Source organism: Hordeum vulgare, chromosome 7H (genome assembly GCF_904849725.1).
Source record: "Hordeum vulgare subsp. vulgare chromosome 7H, MorexV3_pseudomolecules_assembly, whole genome shotgun sequence".
NCBI lineage: Eukaryota > Viridiplantae > Streptophyta > Magnoliopsida > Poales > Poaceae > Hordeum > Hordeum vulgare.
Window position 1 is genome coordinate 618,220,988 of NC_058524.1, and position 25,216 is coordinate 618,246,203.

Sequence of the window (25,216 nt, forward strand, 5' to 3'; positions counted from 1 at the left end):
AACACACACCTTTCGGTACTTTAATCAATAAAATAGTTGCATGCATCACTCAGATGCAGAGACCGGGGGTCATCCTTCTTTTCTAAAAAAATTAAAAAAACATCCTCTGATACTTGTTACTCCGCACGCAAGAATTCTTTGAAGTCAAACTTTGTAAAGTTCGGCTAACAACATAGGAAAAATATAGTGAACTACATGTGTGTGTCTATGATGTCTTTGGTGGTTCTATGGAAATAAATCTAGCGATTCAAATAAACTCGATTTCATTATACCCAAACATTATACTAAAAGAAATGTGGGGATAGTAGAAAACAAGGGAAATAGACACATTGACTTTCATTACTTGCATGAATTAAAACCATAATTGCATGCCATGAACGGAGTCCTTACCGGTACGTTTGGCGTGATTCCCGTTTCAGTCACATGTGGCCGTCTATTACCGCCGTTACAAGTATTGTAGGTATGGATAATTCAATTTTGTCCATCGCCGACAAGATCTACGATGACACAATGATCACAGGTTTGATCGTGTGTTCAGCATTGTTTTAGGCTTATAGTCATAACTAGCAAAAGGCCCGTGCGTTGCAACGGAAGAAAAAAAAATACTACACACTTTTAATTTTTTTAATAATCATTTTGATTTATTAAAAGAATAAGCTAATTAACTAATGTAGTCAGTCCTATCCTATTTTGTTGAAAAATCAACCTGTCCATTGTTAATTCCATCATGATGAGAAATTGAGCGGAACAAGCAAAGCAAAACAAAGAGGCTACGTGAATTGATCAATGGATTATTGTCTTATTTCATTCATGGGGTAGAGAATGTGGGATCAGATGACAAACTGAAGGTGGTGTTTCATTCTCTGTCTCTACAACAATGCAATCTTACATTCAATACATTCATTCATCAGCAAACAAATCCCCACAAAACAAAATTTCTTGCCGGTGCTTGGCACACGGTTGGAGGCATGGGAAAGGGATCTCACCAGATGATGAGTTCCTGCCGGAGGAGGGGATACGATGGGGGAGCAAGGTTACGCGCCTCTATCTGGCCATAAGGAGTCGCCCTTGTCGCACCATAACCTTGGAGTTCCTCGTGTGAGCCATGGAGGCCCGCCTCCACCTGCAAGTACTTCGCTCCGCCGCGCCTTATCCTCGCGCCGCCGCCGTTCTGCATCGAGCAGATGCATCATCCCCAGTCACTGTAGCTGTCGCGTTGATTTGATCGAGAAGCTGTGCTCGAGCGCCGAAACGGGGGCAGCAAGCGGGCAGAGGTACGACCGCGGAGGCGGGTGGGTTAAGATCGACAGCAGTGGTGGTTGAGGTCGGCCGCGGCGGCGAGTGGTGTGGCAGCGGTCTGGGCACAGGCCAGGGTGGACCAGGGTCGACGCGATGCGCTTGAGCGCCGCAACGGGGGCAATGGCCGGGGAGAGGTACGACCACGGAGGCGGGTGGGTTGAGATCGGCCGCGGCGGCGAGTGGTGTGGCAGCGGACTGGGCACAGGCCATGGTGGCCCAGGGTCGACGGGAGGAGGCGATGCGTACGGGTATAATTTTTGCAGCGAATCATTTTTTACTTTTGCGTTACAGATAAATGATGGAGCGCGGGTTGAATAACAAAAATTACAGGGGCTTTTTATAAAAATGCCACGATAGGTTTTTCAACGGAAGCAATAGCCGTTTTATTATTAGGGGTATAGATTGTAGTCTCCTTGATAGTACAATCAAGTGCATCCCGAGACTAGAAATTGGGCCACCAGGCCAGTCGCAGGTTCGACACAAGCATGCTACCTAGCTGGTAGGACTCCTCGAGAAGGGCACCAAGATCTCGGTGCACAAGAAGGCTTCTCGAAATCTCGAGGATATTCAACTGGCCGTAACCAACTAGGTTTACTGTTGACGCTAGGACATGTCCCCTTTATAAGGTGAGGCCAGACTAGGTATATACTGTAATCTCGACAGAACCTACAAGAACATCGTAATCTTCTCCTTAATCAACCCCCCCACGCAGTGCATATACACCACCAGTTCAATCTAGAGAGTAGGGTATTACCTTATCACGAGGGCCTAAAGCTAGGTAAAAACTTTGTGTGCACTCTCATCTGGCCTTCCGGCTACGTGTTATACCCTTTCGTGGTTATTGCCAACAATATGAACTGACACACGGGTGCCCGAACTGACACTCCTCTTTGTTTAAGTTTGCTTTTGTCTGTGATTTCAGTTATCTGATCTAAAAAAAACACCCGAATAAACAAATGAAATATATTTGGACGCAGCTCGGAAAAGAAGAGTAGATTTTCTTTTGGATTAGGTAGAATAATAGTTTAAAAATCCGTACTCGTGAGTGAACTGAAATGACACCTATTTAACATATCATCATATTTAAATGGTATTCAAGCTCATTAAGAAAAAAAACCTCAAATCGTTTGTGTATTTGATCATAATATACAGTCAGCAGTGGTGGTGCTTCACTATGCGATTTGAGTCTATCCTTATCAAATACAAGAAGATTTTGCCTATTTCATATCAAAATGGCATCATCACTTTTCTACGGAAGGTCGAAGATCGTTTATTAGATAAAGACAGCCCTTATAAGAACTTTATCACAAAAATAAGAAATTATAGACAAGTCCTTAAAGAAATAAACATTGTTTTCCTTCTGCATTCACCGATGGCACGCCGTAAGCAAAGTTCTCGCTAGCTCTGGGACTCCATCTCAACGGAGCAATCTTGTTGAAACTCAGAAGCTTGAAGCAGCAGCAGCCAGGAAATCATCGATGTAAATCAGAGACGTCCACAACTAGAATTTGACATGTCACCATCTTAGGAAAGCTAACACCAAGGAGAGCCAGAAGATAATCCAAAATCCGACCGGATAGATGAGTGAACTCAAACCTCGCAAGTACCCCGGCCGAGACGCATCCCTCTTAGCTTCGTCGGGTGGAAAAGGAAACGGAGAATGAAATAACACAATGCCATCATCGCCTCCATACATGGTTGGTCACATTGACGAAGTGAAGATAAAAATGAGGCCCATGATCTCCCTTTGTACTAAAGCTCCACAAGCCCACCTACGATCCCAAACAACATCCTTTGAATGAGGAGAGGATGTGGAGGTCTTATTCGACACTATTGATGGCGCCATTGCCTCACCGCCACCATCCATACACCTAGTCTTAACCTAAGTCCCTAAATAGAGCTGGTCAATCGGAGACAGTAGACACATCGTAGTCCGGGTTCCCCCAGTTCACCGATGTAAGAAGGCACCTGGAAGCGAGGGAACTTGCGATGGAAGCCCTAAGGAGGAACTCTAGTTCGCTCGTTTTGTCTCTCTCGTGGAGGCATACGGCCTGTTCGTGCATGGCGGCTATCCTTGCTTGGTCTTGCAGAACTCGTAGGGGAACACACCTGCCTAGATGTGTCCGTCGCCTGATTGCCTCACAATCCGCAATGTCATTGGATCGCACAAAATTTCACAACAAGTTTTAGTTCCAGTTTATGAAACTTACCGTATTTTCGGTCAGAAGTTCTAAAACATAAGATTTTTTCGGCCACAATTTCTAAAACTTACGATTCTATTGGTCGCTTGCACAAGGTTTCAACAGTAGAAACTGAACGAGGTTTCAAAAACTCGGCAAATCATATTCAAAATGGATCTCATGTGAAAGTCCTCGTCACGAGAAACACAAATATGCAAACCAAACTTTATTCTAATTTTTGGTTCAAAAGATATGAAAGATTGAAACCCGAAAGCTAAAAGAAAAAGGGGTTGCGTGCCTCCGCCCCTGCATACGACAAATCTGCCCCCTTGGTCTTGTCATTGTTTTTACCGAAACAATACTTTCTTTCAAACAGATGCTCCGAGTGAAAAACTTGATCTTTTTCTTTTGTGTGCAATCTCGATCGATTTCTCAACCTGACGCTGTACTGTTTTACTTTTTTTTTTTCTTGTAAAGTTTCGGAAATCAACCTCAGATGAGAAAAGAAAAGAAAATCAACATCATGTTTGTTCAGTTTTGCACTCCAGTATAACTTTGTACTAAACTAGAGACAAGTAATATGGATAGGAGGAAATAGTATCCTTGTAATTACATCTTAATTTGAGATACATTATGCATCTTCATTTTAAGTTTTTGGTTTAGAGGGTTACAACCCAACATTTTTTTCTTTCTTTCAAGCAGTTACATATTATGTCTCTTTTTTTTTTGTCTCTCTTCCAATCACCCACACGAGGCTAAACATTATACTTGGCCAATAAGAAAATAACCAAATTGGCGTCAGGAATATAGGAGTATGTCGTCATTATGTGACCATTGCCAGCCATAGCTCAGTCGCAGCGCAGAGCAGGCGATGTTGTCATCTTGGCAACACCATGATCACCATGTGTTGTTATACCAGCGAAGCATATTACACATCGCTTTATCATCCCTCCAGGATGGACCAAAGCAAAATTAATCAACACATGAGCATGGTGACGGAGACGGGCATCTGCGACCTGCCGGCGGACTGCCTGGTCCTCGTGGCCTCCTTGACCTCCCCTGGCGACGCGTGCAGGCTGGCGGCCACCGCTACGGCGCTCCGGGCGGCCGCCGACTCCGACGAGGTCTGGAAGAGCTTCCTCCCGGCAGACTGCGCGGACATCCTCGCGCGGTGTAGTGCTGCGGGTGATGAGCGCCGCCGTGAAGGCGAAACGAACAAGGAGCTCTTCTCCCGACTCTGCGTCTGCCCCGTCCTCCTCGACGGCGGCAAGCTGGTAACTTCTGTTGGTCCATCATTGTTTGTACCATTCAAGAGATCTCTCGTCTGACATTGGCATATGATTGATCGGCCGGGCAAGAAGAGCTTCTCGCTCGAGAGGCATAGCGGTGCCAAGAAGTACATGATTGCACTGTGGCACGGGTTTGGTGGCTACCAGTACTACGGATTGGAGGACTCGTCCAGTCACACATTCACCCTCACTCCAGGTTTTGCTTCCGTACTCCCACCTGGCATAACCTTAGGTTAAATATCCAGTCATTTCTATAAGCCTTGTAATCGTTTTCTCTTCCACACCTAACCCGAAGTCAGGTGATTTAGATGTACAAAAGTTTCATCGAACTGAATGTTGGTGGGGATGAAAACGAAGTGGAAACTTTCCTTTTTTCCATAGGAAAAATGAAAACGGAGAGGAAATATGAAAATTGAAACGGAAATTTGTAGAAGGAAGTGGAAATGAATTTTTTTATACGGAAATGGAAACAAAAACGAAACTATGTTTTCCGGCAGAACATACATGGAGATGGAACTTCCCGTTTCCGTGAATATGAAATTTCAGTTTTTACTATAGGCATATAGCTGCTTTGTAGCCCAACCAACAAACAACACAAAATGTCACAATGAGCGGAATGAGCATAATGGATCATTTCAGACCCAACTTTTGCTACCACACATGTACTCAACTAGACCCTATATGTAATTGTTCAGTGCTACTACAATACTATGCTAAGTTTCTAACATAACTATATTATTTTGTAGCCATGTTAACAATCATAAATCTTGTTTGCTTTTGTGTGTATTTCTCTATGATTTAAGGGGTTTTAAGTTCCGGTCAATGCCCACTTCTGTTTCTGTATCCGCTCCCTATTTGTTCCATTTCCGTTTCCAGCAGTATTTGTTTCCGTACTTATTTCCGGGGTTTGTGTATTCGTTTCCGCTTCTACAAAATAAAATGAAAATAGATATGGTAATACTTAGTTCCATCCGTTTCTACTCTGTTTTCATGCCTAAATGTTAGGAAAAGGGACATTATTATTCGGACCCAAGTATTCAGCGAAAGTCAGATTTATAGGCATGACAAATCAAACGTTTTTCAAGCCAACTTATGTTTGTCGATCAGGACAAGTATAATTAGCAAGTATGGAAATCCGTCTCAATTCTTTTTTGACAGAAAATTGTGATGCTTGCAAACTAAATTTGCCACACACGTGCCAGCCTTGCCATGAAAAAAGTTCGATTTCCCATGCCCAAAAACTCTCAAAATAGGCTTTCGTCTCGCTTTATATAAAACAAATTTCCAGACAATCAAGTTTCACGAGCTATCACACATACGACAGCTGGGGCAACAACACAATCACGTCCAAAAATCATTTAAAAAGTGAAAAAATCCCAACAAGTAGCAGGCGACCCTACGAAGAGGATAAGTGACACACGGTAGCCAGAAGCGTAACTAGCATAAGTCCAAGCCGGTTGCGGTCGCGCAGTCTATAAAGCGGGTGTGAGTGCTGCAAGAAAGCAATAAATTTGAAGAATGAGTTAGAAACATGCCATGCCCTAAAAATACGATGTCACATTTTAAGCATTTCCAGATAATTTAGCATCTTGCTGATGGGTGCACTTTTTTTAAAAGATTTGAGATACATTCTGGGGAATAATTTAGGCTGAGCATTGCCTTGGATTACATTTTGTGCGAGTTTTGTTTGCCAAACTTCTTATTATAGTGCTTGTTCGACCTCCTTTTTCCTACTTGTGTGGCTAATTATCCAAATCATATTATTTATAAGCGCAACATAGGACAACACAGTTCAACTGAGCCTTACTCTTTCGTCCTGTAGATTCCACAAGGTGGCGGCTCCCTCGTACCTGTTGTGGGTGTATGTCAACGCCATCATGAACACCAAGAACCTCTCAAGCATCGACAGAGGCTATGAGGCATATCTCGTGTACAAGGTGCATTGGTTACATGCAGACACGACTCTGAACCAAAACCAAGAAGCTGTACGGGTCCTCCTTCGCGGCCATTTGCAACCATGACTGCAACCATAGCATGTCTCATAGGCACTCGTGGTCAATGTTATGGGAATTGGCTGGGAACTATGGATCATCATGGTTATCTGTGGACAATAATGGTTTTACAGGAGGGTTCACAATGTCACATAGGTGCTAGATTATCATATAGAAGGGATAGAGATAAGGCCAAGAGGAATTGGAAGTTGAAACATGTCTAAATGTATTAGGTAGATAAATTCACAATATATGGTTAAGTCTGTTTTAGGGGATATTACAATTTGCAACTATGTTGTGCTAATTTTGTGCATCTTACAGACATTTATTGTTTTAACAGGAAAAAGATCGAGAACATATCTCTCATTGCGTGCTCCACTTAGAGAATTACCAAAAAGCATATTTATTCCTAGGTAAATACTTTCCTAACTCATCTATCTAGAAATGAGAATTACCAAAAAGCATATTTATTCCTAGCTAAATACTTTCCTAACTCATCTATCTAGAAATGAAACACTTCTCTCTTCCTAAACTCTTACTTTAATTTGGTTCCCTGTTCTTGAAGTGTTTCCTCATTGTTAAATCTTGTCACTGGAAATTACCACCACCAACTCTAGCATTTGGTATTCTCCTTGATCTCTTGATTTTCTTTCTAGAGGACATCAATTTTATTTAAAAGGGGTGAATCCCAGCCTTTGCATCATCGTCATGCACACACCGGTTTTATTAAAAGTACCAAACATATGAATCATTTAGTACAAAGAAAAGAAAATAAAAGAAAATAAAAGACCAGAATAGATAAATAATTAAATTATGTGACTGAAACACATAATCTATTACTACTCACTCGTCATCCAAATTGGTTGGATTTTTTCTATGCATTCGTCAGCAAACGGTTTCTCCCAAAAGGCTTATGCTCCCGATTGTACACAAGTTGAAGTAATTTCGTTGAAATTGTTCGTTTGGAAATTTCCCGAAAAGCTAATTATAGGTTCTTCTCTCCATCGGAACAATAGGGCCGTTATGCTTATTACTAAACTTGTTGAAGAGATGAAATAGAACGACCACATACAGATTCATGCCATAACCTCGAAGATAACCTGCAAAGATTTATTTTTGAAATAAATAAACTAAATACATTGTGATATTGACAATCCTAAATTTCCCGTAAAATGACACACATGACCACTTGGAGATGACCCTTAAGATTTTGGTGAATTCCACCCAACCAGTTTCCATAGAATTGGTATTCTTGTTGGAGGTGAAAAATTATCTGGTATTTGAATCGTGTGGCAAACAGAAGTGGCAAAAGACCAAGAAATAAAAATATGATGGATTGTTTCCTCTTACCACAAAACAACCTTTTTTGCATCCATCCCAAATTTTGTTTGCTAAATTATCTATCGTAAGAGTCACCTTGCCCTCCCCTCCCCACACAAAAATGAGATGGACACTTCAATTTTAGTCTTCCAAAGGTATTGTCTTGGGAAAACAGGCCTAGTATTAATGAAGTCCACATACATGACTTCACAGTAAAAAAATTCTACTAGTGTTCAACCCCGATTGGCATACATTTGGTGCCTACATTACATTGATAGTAAGCAAGCTACATACCAAATGGATCCACATTTTCCATTTATCTCCAGCCAAATCCTTACAAAATTGAAAATTCAAAGGATTTTCCTGAGCACCATGGGCATTGATGCCTCGTCTCTATGCACAATATTATAGAGGTACGATATTGGAGATCCAATGGGTTCTCCCTCAACTAGGTATCTTCCCAAATGTGGGTCGCTTGGCCATCACCAACCACAAAAGAACATTTCTTAAGAAAGGTGGTCGAACCTTCATCAATCCCTTACTAACGATTAGTTAGCCGGACTTACTTGTACCAGAGATGAAGTTTTGGAATGAAGTTCTTTACTATGCAAAAGATCATGCCAATTTTTTATGGAGCAACTTATCCAACCATTTACTGAGTAAGCCCCTACTTTTTTTGATTTGGAGGGTTTCAATACCCAAAGCACCTTGATTCTTGGGCCTACACAGGGTGTCCATTTAGCAACTCTGTACTTCCATTGGTGCTCACCACGATGCTATAAGAACCTAGAATGATAGAAATCTAGCTTTAGGAAACCCCTTTGTGTATTTTAAAAAGGAGAGGATGGATATACGTAGATGTAAGTGCATCTAGTGCCCCTTAGTGATTTTGGTGGTTTGAAGACTTATAGGTTAAGTATCTAATGTGTTTATAAGTGTAACATAGGATCTATAAGTCATTCAGGAGTTTGAGATATTTGAAGAATATCGACCCCTAAAAATGTATATCTTCAGTTGAAGAAATTAGTCTGAAGCTGAAGAAATGAATCACGAGGAATCTGCGATGAAATTGATATTCCTCGTGAACACACTGATATTGAGAAGACCGGTGGTTCCTGAAGAAAATCATTCTGAAGAAATTGAAGCGTGAAGATTTACGTTTTCTGTTTTACTTTCTTCGCATTTGATGAATAGGAACACCGTACTGTTAAAGGGGGTCAAAGTAACACTATGGAATGAATTTCCTCATGATGCTCAACCCAAGCCAAATCCTACCAAAAGCCTCAAGTGAGGAATATGAGTGACATGAGGACTCTCACAGTTGAGGGTCCCGACCGTTTCGATAACCACGCCAAGTCACTGGTCTTATCCACTCCAACGGTCATATTATTTAAGGGCATTAGTGTCAAATCATGTCGAGATGCTCCCAGGCTATAAATAGCCGCCCCCACAACCACTAGCTGGTTGGCTGCTCCGTTAGAAACTGACACTTGTCATAAGAGCAACCCAAATTCCTCAGAGCCTTCGAGAGTAATTCATCAGTGAGGAAATACACCACCCACCGAAACCACAAACCAAACCTAGTGATTGAGCATCACTGAAGAAGTTGTTCCTGTGTGGGACTGAAGCCTTTTACCTTTGAGGACTGTGCATCCTCCAGACGGTTAGGCGTCATGGTCTAGAGCAATCCAGCAGTCAATTGTGGATCGCCGGGTGACCGAGTTTGTGAGGGTTTGGAAGTCTGCCCTGAAGACTTACCACGAGTGTTGGGCGAGGACTGTGTGTTCTTAGCTCAAGGAGAATACGGTAGGGACTGTGTGTCCCGGGACTGGGTGTCCTTTGGTTTCAATACCAAGCCGCTCCAAACCAGATGTACAACTGTCACAGCAGTTGGAACTGGGTCATCAACGGCTGTCGTCTCTGAGAATCGGGTTCTAATTCCTCAACTCTTTACTTTCTCTGTATTATGTGTTGATGACTTTCACTGTGACTGTTTGAAGAATTTGCTGAAGACTTTCTCTGAATTTCCTCAACCCCAAATTCTTCACAATAGTTAATCATCATCTGTGTTCTGCGTGCCTGCTTACTGTGCGATCTGTTTTCACATTCTTCACTCTAAAATACTGCTGGTGTGAACGTTTGCACGTCTGATCCTTTACTGTTTCCGCTGTAAGTTAGTCATCAGTGAGGAATTTCCTCAAAAGGAATTTCCTCAGTGATGAAATTCTAAAAATCTCCTATTCACCCCCCTCTAGTCGATATAACGCACTTTCAATTGGTATCAGAGCAAGGTACTCCCTTGTTGTGTGTGATTTTGGTTTAACCACCTGGAGTTTTAGTTATGTCGACTGCAGGCATGTTCAAGGTGACTGCACCATGTCCCACCTACGAAGGGAAGAACTTTCCTTTCTGGAAGAACAAAATGCAACTGCATCTGCAAGCTATTGACAATGATCTCTGGTATATTGTGGAAAATGGCGTCCCCCTCGTTTCTGCCAGTGTCACTGCAGCTGATGTGAAGAGATTCAAGCAACTCGATTCTCAAGCGAAGAACATCATCTGTGGCTATCTGAGCCCGGGCCAGTTTGGAAGAGTAAGTGCTTTGGGATCTGCAACACTGATCTGGGAGAGACTGTGCAAGGTAAATGAAGGAGTATTAACCCAGCGTGACTCTCGTGTTGATATTCTTCGCAATCTCTTCAATCGCTTCAAGAGACATGACAATGAATGCTGCCAAGACACCTTTGATCGCCTCACTAATATATCAAATGAACTGCAAGCACTGGGAGCTCGAGACATCACTGATCACGAAGTTGTGAAGAAACTGCTGAGATCCTTGGATCCTTCATTTGACACTCTAGTTCTGATGATTCAAGAAAGACGATACTACAAGATGCTAGATCCAGCTGATATTCTTGAAAGGCTAAATACTCATGAATTCCAGCAAGAAGAAAAGAGAGATCTATATGGACAAAGCTATTCCAGACCACGTGCACTGAAGGCTAGAACAATTTCCTCATCTGAAGAAGAAACAGATGACAACAGTTGTGACCCTGAAGAATTTGGACAGGAGCTCGCAATGCTTGTGAGGAAATTCCAGAGATTTACACGCCGAGGTCAGTTCGGTAAATCATCAAGAAGAGACATGAGGAAATCAGAATCTGCATCTGAGGACTACAAGAAACGGACGTGTCACAAGTGCAAGAAATCAGGTCATTACATTGCTGATTGTCCTCGCTGGGGAAAGGAATCAAAGAAGAAGAAATACAAGGATGACAGTTCTGATGTCTCGAAGAAGAAGAAGAAATCTTCAAAATCCTCATCTTCAAAGTCCTCTTCACACAAGAAGACTAGCTTCAGAAAGGCTCGGGCACTTATTGGCAAGGAAATGGATTCCGAGGCAGAATCAGAGGAATGTGATGAAGAAGAAGGCTCTGGAGAAGACTCAGAATCCGGACAGGCTAGTCTTGCACTAGCAATCACTTTCGTCAGCAGGTCAATCTTCAATCTTGAAGAAAATGATTGCACCATCCATACTGATGACTATGCTGATGACTTCGCTCCAACCTATTGCTTCATGGCAAAAGGTTCAAAGGTATCAAATAATGCCTCCTCCTCTGATTCAAGTGACTGTGAACTTGATGATTACAAAAAACCCAGTTACAGTAAACTTGCCATCATTGCCACTAAACAACAAACTGCTCTGGAAAAGCTTCAAAAACTGCTAGACAAAAGTGATGATCTGTTGAATGATGAAATGAATCTTAATCAAATCCTCGCTGATGACATGAAAAATCTTCAGTCTAGATTTGATATTCGTCAGGATCGTTATGATACACTCCTCACTGGTCATGAGAAGCTTTCCTACGAATTTCTTCAAAGGAAGCTTGATCTTGAGAAGCTGAGGATGTCTCATGATGATCTTTGCATGGAAAATGATTCATTACTAGCTCAACAGATCAGCGCTAGTCAAGTTGAATTTATTCCTCCGTGTCTTAAATGCATTGAACGTGAAACTGCTAATTCTTCACCAGAATCATCAAATGCTACAAATTCTTCAACTGCACCTGTTGTGTCTATTTCCTCACTTGAGGAAAACACAAATGTTACTGATGAAAATGCAGGGTTGAAGGAATTGTACGTGACAGGCATGTACAAAAGTCTCAAAGGACACCAAACCCTTTGTGATGTGCTCAAAAAGCAGATCTTGAACAGGAACCCGAGGAAAGAAGGAATCGCCTTTCAGAGGAAATTAAATGCTGATGGAACTTATTGGAAACCTGAGCAGTATCCCAAAACCTCATGGGTTGCTGCTACTGGGCCTCCTTTTGATCCATCTAATCTAACTGGCTTCTCATGTGAATTATCCTATTCCTCGGATGATTCATTTGATTCCAACTATAAACTGTTCAAAAATCAATCTGGTGAAGTATTTGCTCGATATGTTGGAACTAAGTGCAGGAATGGCCCTCCTCTGAGGAAAATCTGGGTTCCCAAAAGTTGTCTTGAAAATCTTCAAGTGAATGTCCTCATGACACCACCTCTAAAGAATCTGAACCCCAGATCAAATTCCTCAGGAGGACCAAAGTCCTCAAGAGGATCAAAATCCTCAATTGGTCAAAACTATGCTCGTACCCGTGCTTATGCGTCTAACATGCAGGGAAACTACAAGGAATATGATTATGAGCGCTACTCCTCAAATCATTATGTTCATAAATCCTCAAACCAGTTCTCTCCATACTCATATGAGTACTTTAACCCCCCTACTGTTAAGAGAAGTGCATTAGCTTCAATGCCACCTTCCTCATATGGTGCTCGCAGGATGATGAACGCTTTGCCACCCCTTCAGATGTGGGTGGTGAAGAAATCAAACTAATCACTTCTGCAGGTCATGTCTCCAGATGAAAATCATCATTTGAAGAATTTGCTGGAGACCTGAGGAAATGCTTGATAGGACGCAAGCTAATGATTGATGAAATAGAAATATTTCACATGTCCTTACATTTCTGTTATGATGAAATCACTGAACTGATGAAATTAGTATCATATTCTTCAAATCTGAAGCATATGAGATGGTAAGCTGTACTAATTCATCTGCAGGATGACAAACCCAAAAATACTGAGTGGGTTCTCGATAGTGGCTGCACACATCACATGACTGGTGATAAAAGCCTACTGATGAATATGCCATTAACTCCATCACCTCTGAAGCAAATCACATATGCTGACAAAGGTAAAAGCAAGGTATTGGGACTTGGCAAAGTAGCTATTTCCAAGGATAGGCATATGGACAAAGTGATGCTTGTTGAATCCCTTGGTTTTAACCTCATGTCAGTCTCGATGCTCTGTGATCTTGATATGATTGTTATCTTTGGTAGATATAGATGTGTAGTCATCATGGAATCTGACAGATCCAAAGTCTTCGAAGGTGTAAGAAGAGGGGATTTGTACATTGTCGATTTCTCTACAGGTCCTCAACCAGCCACTTGCTTACTAGCAAAAACCTCAGAAGGATGGCTGTGGCACCAAAGACTAGGTCATGCAGACATGAGGAATTTGCACACGCTTGCAAAGAAGAAGCATGTCATCGGCATCGAATCAGTCAAATTCCTCAAGGACCATCTCTGCGGTGCTTGTGAATCTGGGAAAATGACCAGATCCAAGCATCCCTCTAAAACCATCATGACTACTACACGTCCATTCGAATTGCTTCATATGGATTTATTTGGACCTACTCACTATGCCACACTAACCAATGCAACATATTTATATGGTTTCGTCATAGTTGATGATTATTCCAGATACACTTGGGTGCATATCATAGTGTATAAAACTGAAGTGCAGGAAATCTTCAAACGATTTTCTTCAAGGGCCTCGACGAACTTTGGCATCAAGATCAAACATATCAGAAGTGATAATGGAACCGAGTTCAAAAACACTGGTCTTGATGATTATCTTGATGAACTTGGTATTACTCACGAATTGTCTGCTCCTTATACTCCTCAGCAGAATGGTGTCGTCGAAAGAAAGAACAGGACTCTGGTTGAAATGGCAAGAACTATGCTTGAAGAATATCAGACTCCTCGTCGCTTCTGGCTTGAAGCAATCAACACTGCATGCCATATCATCAACAGGGTATATCTTCACAAATTCCTCAAGAAAACCTCATATGAACTCCTCACTGACAAGAAACCCAATGTAAGTTATTTCAAAGTCTTCGGTGCAAAATGCTGGATTAGAGATCCTCACCATAGCTCAAAATTTGCACCTAAGGCACATGAAGGTTTTATGCTCGGTTATGGAAAGGACTCGCACACCTACAGAGTCTTCAACAACTGTCACAACAAAGTTGTTGAGACTGTAGATGTGCGGTTCGATGAAACTAATGGCTCGCAAAGAGAGCAATTGCCTTCTGATCCAGATAAGCTGTCTCCTGAGGAAGCGATAAAGCTTAAGCCTACTGAAGACACTGTCCCCACTGAGGAAATTGGAGAAGAAATAATCCCCATCGTTGATAAAAACCAAGAAGATGCTCCTGAGGAAATTGCAACAACACCACTTCCTCAGCCCAGACAAAATCCTCAACCAGCTCATCCAAGGATTGCAAATGAAGTAGAACTTGATAAAATCCTCAACGACATCAACGCGCCAGGTCCTCTCACTCGCTCAAAAGCTTCACACTTAGTTAACTTTTGTGGGCATTTTTCCTTTGTATCCATCACAGAACCCTCAAAAGTAGCTGAGGCTTTTCTGGAACCGGAGTGGATCCAAGCCATGCAAGACGAACTTCTTCAATTCAAGCTGAATGACGTATGGGAGCTCGTCAAACGACCAGATCCTCGCAAGCATAACATCATCGGCACCAAGTGGATTTTCCGAAACAAGCAAGATGAGGATGGTCAAGTGGTGAGGAACAAGACACGACTTGTAGCCCAAGGCTACACCCAGGTTGAAGGCATAGATTTCGATGAAACTTTTGCACCTGTTGCTAGACTTGAAGCTATTTGAATTCTACTTGCTTATGCTAATCATCATAACATCACCTTATATCAAATGGATGTGAAAAGTGCATTCCTCAATGGTAAGCTTGAGGAAGAAGTATATGTTGCTCAGCCCCAGGTTTTGAGGATCCAAAGAATCCAGACAAAGTCTTCAGACTCAAAAAGGCTCTGTATGGCCTCAAACAAGCCCCTCGGGCATGGTATGATACATTGAAGGAATTCCTCATGAAGAAAGGCTTCAAACCTGGTTCGCTCGATCCAACTCTTTTCACAAAATCCTATGATAATGAGCTGTTTGTATGTCAAATATATGTTGATGATATCATATTTGGCCGTACTGACAAAAGATACAGTGATGAATTTGCCTACATGATGAGTGAAGAATATCAGATGTCCATGATGGGGGAGCTAAAATTCTTCTTAGGTCTTCAAATTCGTCAACAAAGCAATGGAATCTTCATATCACAGGAGAAATACCTCAAGGATGTTCTGAGAAAATTCGACATGCACGAATGCAAAGGTGCCAAGACTCCAATGCCTACCAACGGTCACCTCGGCACTGATGAAAATGGTAAAGACTTCGATCAGCAGGTATACCGTTCTATGATTGGCTCTTTATTGTATCTATGTGCATCTAGGCCAGATATAATGCTTAGTGTTTGCATGTGTGCACGTTTTCAAGCAAAATCGAAGGAATCACACCATAAGGCTGTGAACCATATTCTTCGATACTTAGCTCACACACCAACACTAGGATTATGGTATCCCAAGGGCTCCAATCTTCATCTGGTAGGGTATTCTGATTCAGACTATGCTGGTGACCGTGTGGATCGCAAGTCAACTTCTGGCACATGCCATTTCCTCGGAAGATCACTAGTTTGCTGGTCCTCAAAGAAGCAGAGTACATTGCTGCTGGTTCTTGGTGTGCTCAATTACTATGGATGAAGCAAACCTTCAAGGACTACGGCATCAACATGAAGAATGTGCCTCTCTACTGTGACAATGAGAGTGCTATCAAGATTGCATATAACCCAGTACATCACTCGAAGACCAAGCACATCCAGATTCGTCATCATTTTCTTCGGGACCATGTCCTCAAGGGAAATATCCTCATCGACCATGTGAAGACTGATGATCAACTGGCTGATATCTTCACTAAGCCCTTGGATGAGAAAAGGTTTTGCAAGTTGCGGTGTGAGCTAAATATCTTAGAGTCTTCGAATATTTTGTAAAAACATGCACACATCCTAACACTTATGCAAAATTGATGAGTTAGATGTGCAACACATGATGAAACGATTTTCTTCAACCAATGAAGAAAGTCACTCTGAATGTGAAGAAATTAACGAAGAAATTGATTCTCAGGGCCCTACGACAATTGTACGCGGCGTCTGTAATCAACATTCTTATATGGTGGGTAACGCCACCGCCCAATGTGAAATTATTCAAGTTGATTTTCTTCAAATGATCAATTTCCTCACAATGCATTTTTTCTTCAAAACAGCTGTTCTTCATTGTGATGATCTATTACAAAATCTTCAAAAACACTTGATGACTTTCATTTGCCTAGGTAGACTGTGATTTCTAGTCCTCAACAGCATTCACTTATTGCTATTTCTTCAAGTTGATGTTTGTGCTAAGTGAATGTGATCGGACCCCACTTTCCCTCTATGCTATACTTATCCAGTCTATTCAATTCTTCATATGCGTTCTACTTGAAACTTTGTTCAAAATCCTTACTGCATCCTGGTCAGCTGATGATTTTGTAACGAAAAATCCTCAAATCTTCAAAAAATGTTTTCTTTAAAAGGACAGTAACTGAACCCCCACTTCCCACGATCGGATAACCACGATCTCCACTATCTCCACCGCATCGTACGGGAGCTACACGTGTCCTGCGGAGACGTAGAGGCAAGGGCTATTTGGTCCGAAACTTTCGCGCCAAACAGTAACTTTCGGGCTATAAATATGTCCTTATCCCCCTCGGTATCATCTTCTTCGCCTCATCGCTCTCCTGCCACAACACACTCCACCGAACCCTAACGCCACCGCTGGTAGTCTTGTCGCCGGTGAGGAAGAGCTTCACTGCCTCGACCTTTTCGCCGCCAGGATCACGCCGGAGTCGGAACATCTACGTCCGCCGCCGCCGTAGACGTCCTCTGCTGCCAAGTTAGGGTGCATTGGACACTCGACCGAAGAGCCTCTCCAACACCACTTTCTGTGTTCTTCGCTCGCACCTACTAGGGTAAATATACCCCATTTTTACAGCAGATTAGATCTGAAATTTTACCTCTCCCATGTGAAATCTGTTTTCCTGAAGATACGATGCGCACATGATCCCTCAAACACTACCTATCACCGCAATCACTGATGAACTAGCTAAGCATCTAAGATTTTCACGAGATTCCTCAATTGTGCGAATTTTCGGAGCTGTACAACTCTGGAACCCAAGAACAGTATGCTTAGACAAATTCCTCAACCACTGGTTATATTCCTCAAACTGTCAAACTTTTTCATTTTCTTCAAATCTGAGAACGCATATGACCTCTCCAAATTCCTCGCAACTATACTCTGTTCACAGGTACACACATGTCAGCTGATGAATCTCTCGGTTCTCATCACATTAACTCATTTGCAACGTTTCTGGAAGAAACTCTTCAAGGCTCATCAGAATCCTCAAGAGTTCAAAATCATCAGCAAATTCCTCGTCTGAAGAAAATGGAGGAAGAAAGGAAACAAAAGGGAGGAAAGAAACTGGAGCAGAACACAGCTGCTGATATTCCTGAGGACATATACTTGGACTATTGTACGCCTGATGAAGAAGCTGAGACAATGGCCAAGAGAAAGATTAGGCTGTAGAAGATTGAACGCAGATCGGCGAAGGAATGGAAGGAGTACAGGTTTGTGACTCCAAAATATGCGAAGAAATTCGCTTTGAAGCCTCCTGGCAGAAGGGCCCCACTTGAGGATCATCAAGTAGCACATCCCTCAAGTCTTATGACACTTGATGACTACCCAGATGAAAAAGAAAGGCATCTGGCCAAGCTCAAGAAGCAAGCTGAAGCTGCAGTGAAGAAATTTAATGAATCCTCAGATGCTGCCTCCGGTGCTGCTCATTCCTCAGCAGCAGAAACTTCAGGCTCAGAGATTCCTCAAATGCAGTCTGCGCCATCAAAGCCAAAGGCTCCAAAGCCTCAAGAGAAGTCTGCACAGGCTTCTTTCACAAAACCCTCAGCTCCAAAATCCATAGTTCCAAAACCCTCGGTTCCAAAACCGTCAACACCAAAACCATCAGCGCCAAAACCCTCAGCACCCATCTCATCTACACCAAAATCCTCACCTCCACCTCCAAAGCCAGTACAGAAGAATGTCGTGAAGCCTACGACAGCCAGCTCCAGCTCCTCACTCCCAGCTGCAGCTAGCTCGGAGACAAAGTCTTCAAACACCCCTTGTGAAGACTTTGACAACTGCTCAACCTGCACCTCTGCCCAGCCCCAGCAAAATCATCGCAGTCCCGTCTGGATCAGAGGGAAGTGATGACTATGATAATGAAACCCTGCAAGCCATCATGAGAAACAAGCAAGAAAGGGTAGCACAAGCATCAGACAGTGCTATTCCTCTGGCCATGGACCCCAAGGTCCTCCTCGACTTCATCAATATATGGTATGAGGACCCAAACACCCCCATTGATGATTTGAAACCTCCTCCTGGCATCAGTCACATGGTGGCCACCTTCATAAACGAAGCCAAGTGGAAGGAACAGAAGGCCAAGCAGGCAAAGATTGCAAAGGCCAAAAAGAAGAAATTCCTCAGGCAAAATCTCCTCAAGCTGACTCCTGAAGCACTGGTGTCAACCCAGGCAGAGCTGCAGGTCTTGACTGACAAGTGTGACAAACTGTCAGACCGCAAAAGCACCAAGCGCAATTTCATCAAACTAGCCACTAGTGCTGTTGATGACTACAACAAACGACACCCACCACCAGCACCAACTCCTCAGCCCCTGGTTGAGCAGCCAGAAGATGCATCTCCTGATGAGGAGGAAATTCCTCAAGCTGAGGAACAACACCAAGAGCGCCGTGCTGATGAGCCGGCCATTGAAGAAATCATCACCGAGACCGCTACTGATGAAATTGCAATCCATGCAACTGCTCCTGATCCAGCTGTTTCATCAAAGCAGGCTGATGACTCTGTTCCAGCTGGTTCCTCACTACCAGCTGAAGAATCTGCAGAAAGAACACCTTCACCAAAAGCTTCAAAGATGAAGAAGATAATCCCGTCTGCATCAGACGCGAAGAAGACAAGAGCTGCTGAGAAGGAAGCAAAGAAGAGAAAAGCTTCTTCAGCAGAAGAAAAGATAGAGGCAAAGCGCCTCAAAGAAACTGAAGAATCTGCCCCTCTGGACCCGGTGCCTCTAAATATTGCACCTTCATATGAAATGGTCATCATTGGTGACCAAACTACAAGGGCAGATGAGGAAATGAAGGATGTCGCCTCTGAGGAACATACTGATGAGGAAATCCAGATTGATGACAGTCCTCAACCTCATGTTCCTCAGACAGAGACTGCTCAAGCTTCAGCTGCAGCAGCTGATGAATCTGCTTCTGCCACAAAGCCAGTTGAAGAAAAACAAACTGAGGAAAATGCACATTCTGAGCAGACTCCTCATTCTGAACAGGTTGACCAAACTCCTCAAGCTGAGAAAGAAGCAGAAATTCCTCAGCCTGAAGCTCAGCCAGAGCAAGAAATACCAGCTGATGAAATTCCTCAACCTAAGGAAAATGCTGAAGAAAATGTTCCCGCCCCTGACAATGACTACATTGTGCTCAACCTAGAGACTGCCATGGTTGTTTCCCCTCCCATTCCTCAGCACAATATCAAGCCAATTCAGCGCCAGCCATTCTCGAAGCGGCCAAAGTTTCAGAAAGAAGATTTCTTTGAGGAACGCATGTATTTCATCGGAGAGAACCCTTATGACAAGCCTCAAATGAGGCATCTGATGTTTTGGACAAGGACTCAGATGAACTACTATGCTTCTGTGCTCTGTGGATGCAACAAGATATTCCAGCACAGGCACATTCCTCATGATGAGCTTGAAGTAATACCCTGCATGGAACCAGTCCTCAGTGTACTCCATGATGCAGGTTTGCTCCCTATGTTCTTAGACATATCAGACTGGAATAGTGAACTTATTCTTGAGTTCTATGCAACTCTGCACATCTCTGGCAATGCTGATGACATCAACACTTGGGTGTTCGACTGGATGACCCAAAACACTCACTACAAGGCTCCTGCTTCTGAACTCCTCAGAGAACTGCCCGTACCAATTCTCTCAGACGGGGCAGTGAAGTCCTCATGAAGCCTTTGGCTGCAGGAAAACCCTCAAGAACCACCTTCCTCGTCCATGAGCTCAAGTACACACCCCGGTCTGTCTACCGCATTCTCTGCAGTGTGCTCGCGCCAATCAAAGGCCATGACGATGAAGAAGATGTTGTAGGCCTCATGAAGAATATCCTCTTCAACATCATTCACGGTATTCCTATGAATATCCATGATTTCTTCTTGAGGACTTTAGCTGACAATGCAATGTGCCCCTATGATCACAAGATTTATGCACCATGGATCATGAGATTCCTCAGGACAAGGACAGACATCAACTTCCACGCTGATTTCCAAAACCATGTTGGTTATATGCCTCCTATCCGGGTCAACAAGAAGACTTTCGAGCCCATTGAGGGAAAAGGAAAGTCTGTGATTGACGAAGGCAGCAGGCCCCTTGATGGCCAGTTTAAAGAACCAGACGCTTATTCTTCATGGGACGATACTGAGACTCGTCCACCCAGCCCTGTTCCTCCTCGCGTGCTAAACACCAGAGAGCTTCTCCTCAGTCTTCATCAGAAGGTGGATCACAACCATAAATGGGTCAAACGCCAGTTTGGTGCCATTTTGAAAACCCTCACTGAAACCTAGAACTCTGTGAAGATTAATCATCACTATCTGCATGAGGTTTTCGATCGCACCTGGGCTACGCTTGGACATCTGAAGACCCAGAATGAGCTTGAAGAAATGAACTTTGAGCAGGACTTTGACTGGTCGTGGCCTCCCAAGAAGAAGTTCAGGCCCATTCCAGTGCCAGACCTTGAAGACAGCTCCTTCTCTTCATTTCGCACCGCTGAGTCTGATGAGGAACAACCCGACACCGCAAAAGGCCCAAGGAAGAAGACTACACCCAAGAAGCGTCAAGGATCTTCATCAACCGCCAAGAAATGAAGTCGTCACGGGTGTTAGTCTTCAGTTTGTCCCTTTTTGTCACTTGATGACAAAGGGGGAGAAACTTGAGAGTTAGTCTTCAAACGGGATTTATTTTTGGGGCCTATGAACTATATTTAAGTTACAAACTCTTGGCTCTTCTGAAGTTTTTATGTAATGAGTTGTAACTTAAGCCCGATGGTACTCTGACGCTTTTGAACGTTTTTCTTCGCATGCTTATTCCTCAAGTTTTAATGCACGCATGCTGGAATTCGTCAGATACCATTTGTCATCATGCATCTTCATACTCTTCATATGATATGTTATATGTATGCATGATTTACAAGATTCAGGGGGAGATCTCCATGATATAAATCATCAATGTGCATCTGCTATAAAAGCAAAATCCTCAAGGTATGCACATCTTCAGGGGGAGTCTGTGTGAATCTTGTCTTCAAATTCCTCAAATGAGTATTTACACTTCATATTTTTGATCCTTGTTGAAGACTTAACCTAATTGTCATCAACCACCAAAAAGGGGGAGATTGTAAGTGCATCTAGTGCCCCTTAGTGATTTTGGTTGTTTGAAGACTTATAGGTTAAGTATCTAATGTGTTTATAAGTATACACAGGATCTATAAGTCATTGAGGAGTTTGAGATATTTGAAGAATATCGACCCCTAAAAATGTATATCTTCAGTTGAAGAAATTGGTTTGAAGCTGAAGAAATGAATCACGAGGAATCTGCGATGAAATTGATATTCCTCGTGAAGACACTGATATTGAGAAGACCGGTGGTTGCTGAAGAAAATCATTCTGAAGAAATTGAAGCGTGAATATTTACGTTTTCTGTTTTACTTTCTTCGCATTTGATGAATAGGAACACCGTACTGTTAAAGGGGGTCAAAGTAACACTATGGAATGAATTTCCTCATGATGCTCAACCCAAGCCAAATCCTACCAAAAGCCTCAAGTGAGGAATATGAGTAACATGAGGACTCTCCTAGTTGAGGGTCCCGACCGTTTCGATAACCACGCCAAGTCACTGGTCTTATCCACTCCAACAGTCATATTATTTAAGGGCATTAGTGTCAAATCATGTCGGGATGCTCCCAGGCTATAAATAGCCGCCCCCACAACCACTAGCTGGTTGGCTGCTCTGTTAGAAACTGACACTTGTCATAAGAGCAACCCAAATTCCTCAGAGCCTTCGAGAGTAATTCATCAGTGAGGAAATACACCACCCACCGAAACCACAAACCAAACCTAGTGATTGAGCATCACTGAAGAAGTTGTTCCTGTGTGGGACTGAAGACTTTTACCTTTGAGTACTGTGCATCCTCCAGACGGTTAGGCGTCATGGTCTAGAGCAATCCAGCAGTCAATTGTGGATCGTCGGGTGACCGAGTTTGTGAGGGTTTGGAAGTCTGCCCTGAAGACTTACCACGAGTGTTGGGCGAGGACTGTGTGGTCTTAGCTCAAGGAGAATACGGTAGGGACTGTGTGTCCCGGGACTGGGTGTCCTTTGGTTTCAATACCAAGCCGCTCCAAACCAGATGTACAACTGTCACAGCAGTTGGAACTGGGTCATCAACGGCTATCGTCTCTGAGAATCGGGTTCTAATTCCTCAACTCTTTACTTTCTCTGTATTATGTGTTGATGACTTTCACTTTGACTGTTTGAAGAATTTGCTGAAGACTTTCTCTGAATTTCCTCAACCCCAAATTCTTCACAATAGTTAATCATCATCTGTGTTCTGCGTGCCTGCTTACTGTGCGATCTGTTTTCACATTCTTCACTCTGAAATACTGCTGGTGTGAACGTTTGCACGTCTGATCCTTTACTGTTTCCGCTGTAAGTTAGTCATCAGTGAGGAATTTCCTCAAAAGGAATTTCCTCAGTGATGAAATTCTAAAAATCTCCTATTCACCCCCCCTCTAGTCGATATAACGCACTTTCAGTAGAGGTTCATAATAACATAGATGGTGATGTTTAATCATCCTCCACAGGACATGAGTTTAGCCTTTCAACTGTTGAGCTTCTTTTGAAACAGGTCTTCAATAATTTCGCACTCTTTGCTTATCATTTTACAATGATGAATGGGTATTCCAAGATACATGAATGGGAGGGCGCCCACCTAGCGGGAAAAACAACTAATATTGACACTCTTCCCCTTTGTCCTTGCCAAACCAGATGATCTCAATTTTGTGTAAGTTTATAATGATTTCGACCCAAAAATTGTTTGAAAAGATAGACAATCAACTTCATACTAATAGCCTTTTGAAGATCATGTTCCATGTAGATGCCGATGTTATCAACATTACAAATGATATACGCAGCAACATCCACTGAATGTGGACGCCAATCTGACTGTTCACCTTAGCCGTTGGTATGAGGACAACCAACATATCAGCCTGGTGATCACTCTCCTAGCACAATCAAACGTGGAAATCCGAAACGCAAAGACATGTAGGAAAACTTTGCTCCTTTGATATGTTTATTTCCAATGAAATTATGGCGATTCTTGATCTCAATGCGGAGTTTGATGATGAAGTTTCTGAAGCATGCCAGTAATGCATAGCTTTACTTAAAAAATGGGTACTATGTATTTTGCAGGAATAGGGTGTTGGTTCTAGGCAACTATTCAAAGAACATAAGATCAAGCAAAACAAAGGACAATGCATTCAACCAACAATTAAAATATTTGCGTGGAGGCGTCTAAGGATTTAGCAACGGTGGAGGTCATCAATATTTTCAAATCGTGATGCATAAAAAATAATACCAGATCCAATATTTGGTCCTGAATTGGATATATTTTTTTTCTTAGTTACCATTTTTCAAAAATTTACAATCCTAATTGGGTATAGAATGATATTTATTTATCAACCTATATTATTGTAAGTATTTATTGTGCACCAGAACATCTGGAAGTTTTATTGACAAATTTTAGTTCTAATACTTTTGTTGGAATCTTGAAGCATATATTTTTTCCTTTTTGAGAAAAGAAAAGAAAAAAAATCGGTGTTATACACTTAGTTCATAGCACATATCTCAATGTATTACTGGGTGGTATAGATAATGGGTGCATTTGACTACTATTTAGAAAATCCACTATGTTGTACTATATATGGAGAAACTATTCTCTCAAGTAAAGTAGTGGGGTGTTGCACTATGCTAGTGTTGATGTGTGGTTGACATGGAAGGATAGAGGAGGGCGGTAACAAAGGTGGTAGGTTGAAGAGAGAGGCAAGTCGTTGCATCGAAGACCGTTGATAGAAGACACACTAACATATATCTTTAGCCAATTGAGAATCAAACTTTATGTTTGACGTTTTGCATGGCTTAGTCTTGGTGTTTCTACAAAAATAAATCAAAGTTGTAAATGAAAACTATAGCAAAAATGTGGGGATAGAAAACAAGAAGGGAAATAGATACAATGACTTTCCATTACTTTAAAACACATGATGAATACTTGCATAGTTGTCTTATATTGGGGAGGTGCCCTGATGTGCCAATCTTTGTTGTATGTAGCGGTCTACTATTTCAGCAATTGAACACGATTTTCTCCTCTATTGGTCTTCGTAGGTACTTTTGTCTAGATCTATTAATGCAATCCATCATTGATGAGAGCTATGGTGACACAACAGTGGCAAGCTCAACCATGAGTTCAACAAGAATTTTGAGACTTACGGTTGCAATTTTCATTTCCTATTTTTTAGTGTTTTTCTTATATTTCTGAATTTACTTATCAATTATATATTTACATCTCATCTAGTGCTCTGTTTATCCAAATATCTAATATAATTTGGGTTTGATTAAAAGACACATGAAGAAGCAATGCAAGATATTTGGATGCAACTTAGGAAATGATGAGTATTTTCCTTTGAAT

General features: G+C 42.3%; 1 protein-coding gene across 1 annotated transcript; it reads left to right on the forward strand.

Moving 5' to 3' along the window:
- The first annotated feature begins 4,257 nt into the window (after window positions 1-4,257).
- On the forward strand, window positions 4,258-7,118 carry LOC123411496 (F-box protein PP2-B11-like). Its single transcript, XM_045104454.1, has 3 exons — window positions 4,258-4,753; window positions 4,841-4,964; window positions 6,591-7,118. Exons 1-3 carry the CDS (start codon window positions 4,373-4,375, stop codon window positions 6,647-6,649), a joined length of 564 nt encoding a protein of 187 aa, XP_044960389.1. The 5' UTR covers window positions 4,258-4,372; the 3' UTR covers window positions 6,650-7,118.
- Window positions 7,119-25,216: the final 18,098 nt, after the last annotated feature.

Bases quoted from the DNA above. Each gene is read 5' to 3' on its own strand.
- LOC123411496 (XM_045104454.1), top strand. From the start codon at position 4,373: ATGATCACCATGTGTTGTTATACCAGCGAAGCATATTACACATCGCTT. The intron at 4,754-4,840 runs GTAACTTCTGTT...CCGGGCAAGAAG, and splicing joins TCCTCGACGGCGGCAAGCTG to AGCTTCTCGCTCGAGAGGCA. The intron at 4,965-6,590 runs GTTTTGCTTCCG...TTCGTCCTGTAG, and splicing joins CACATTCACCCTCACTCCAG to ATTCCACAAGGTGGCGGCTC.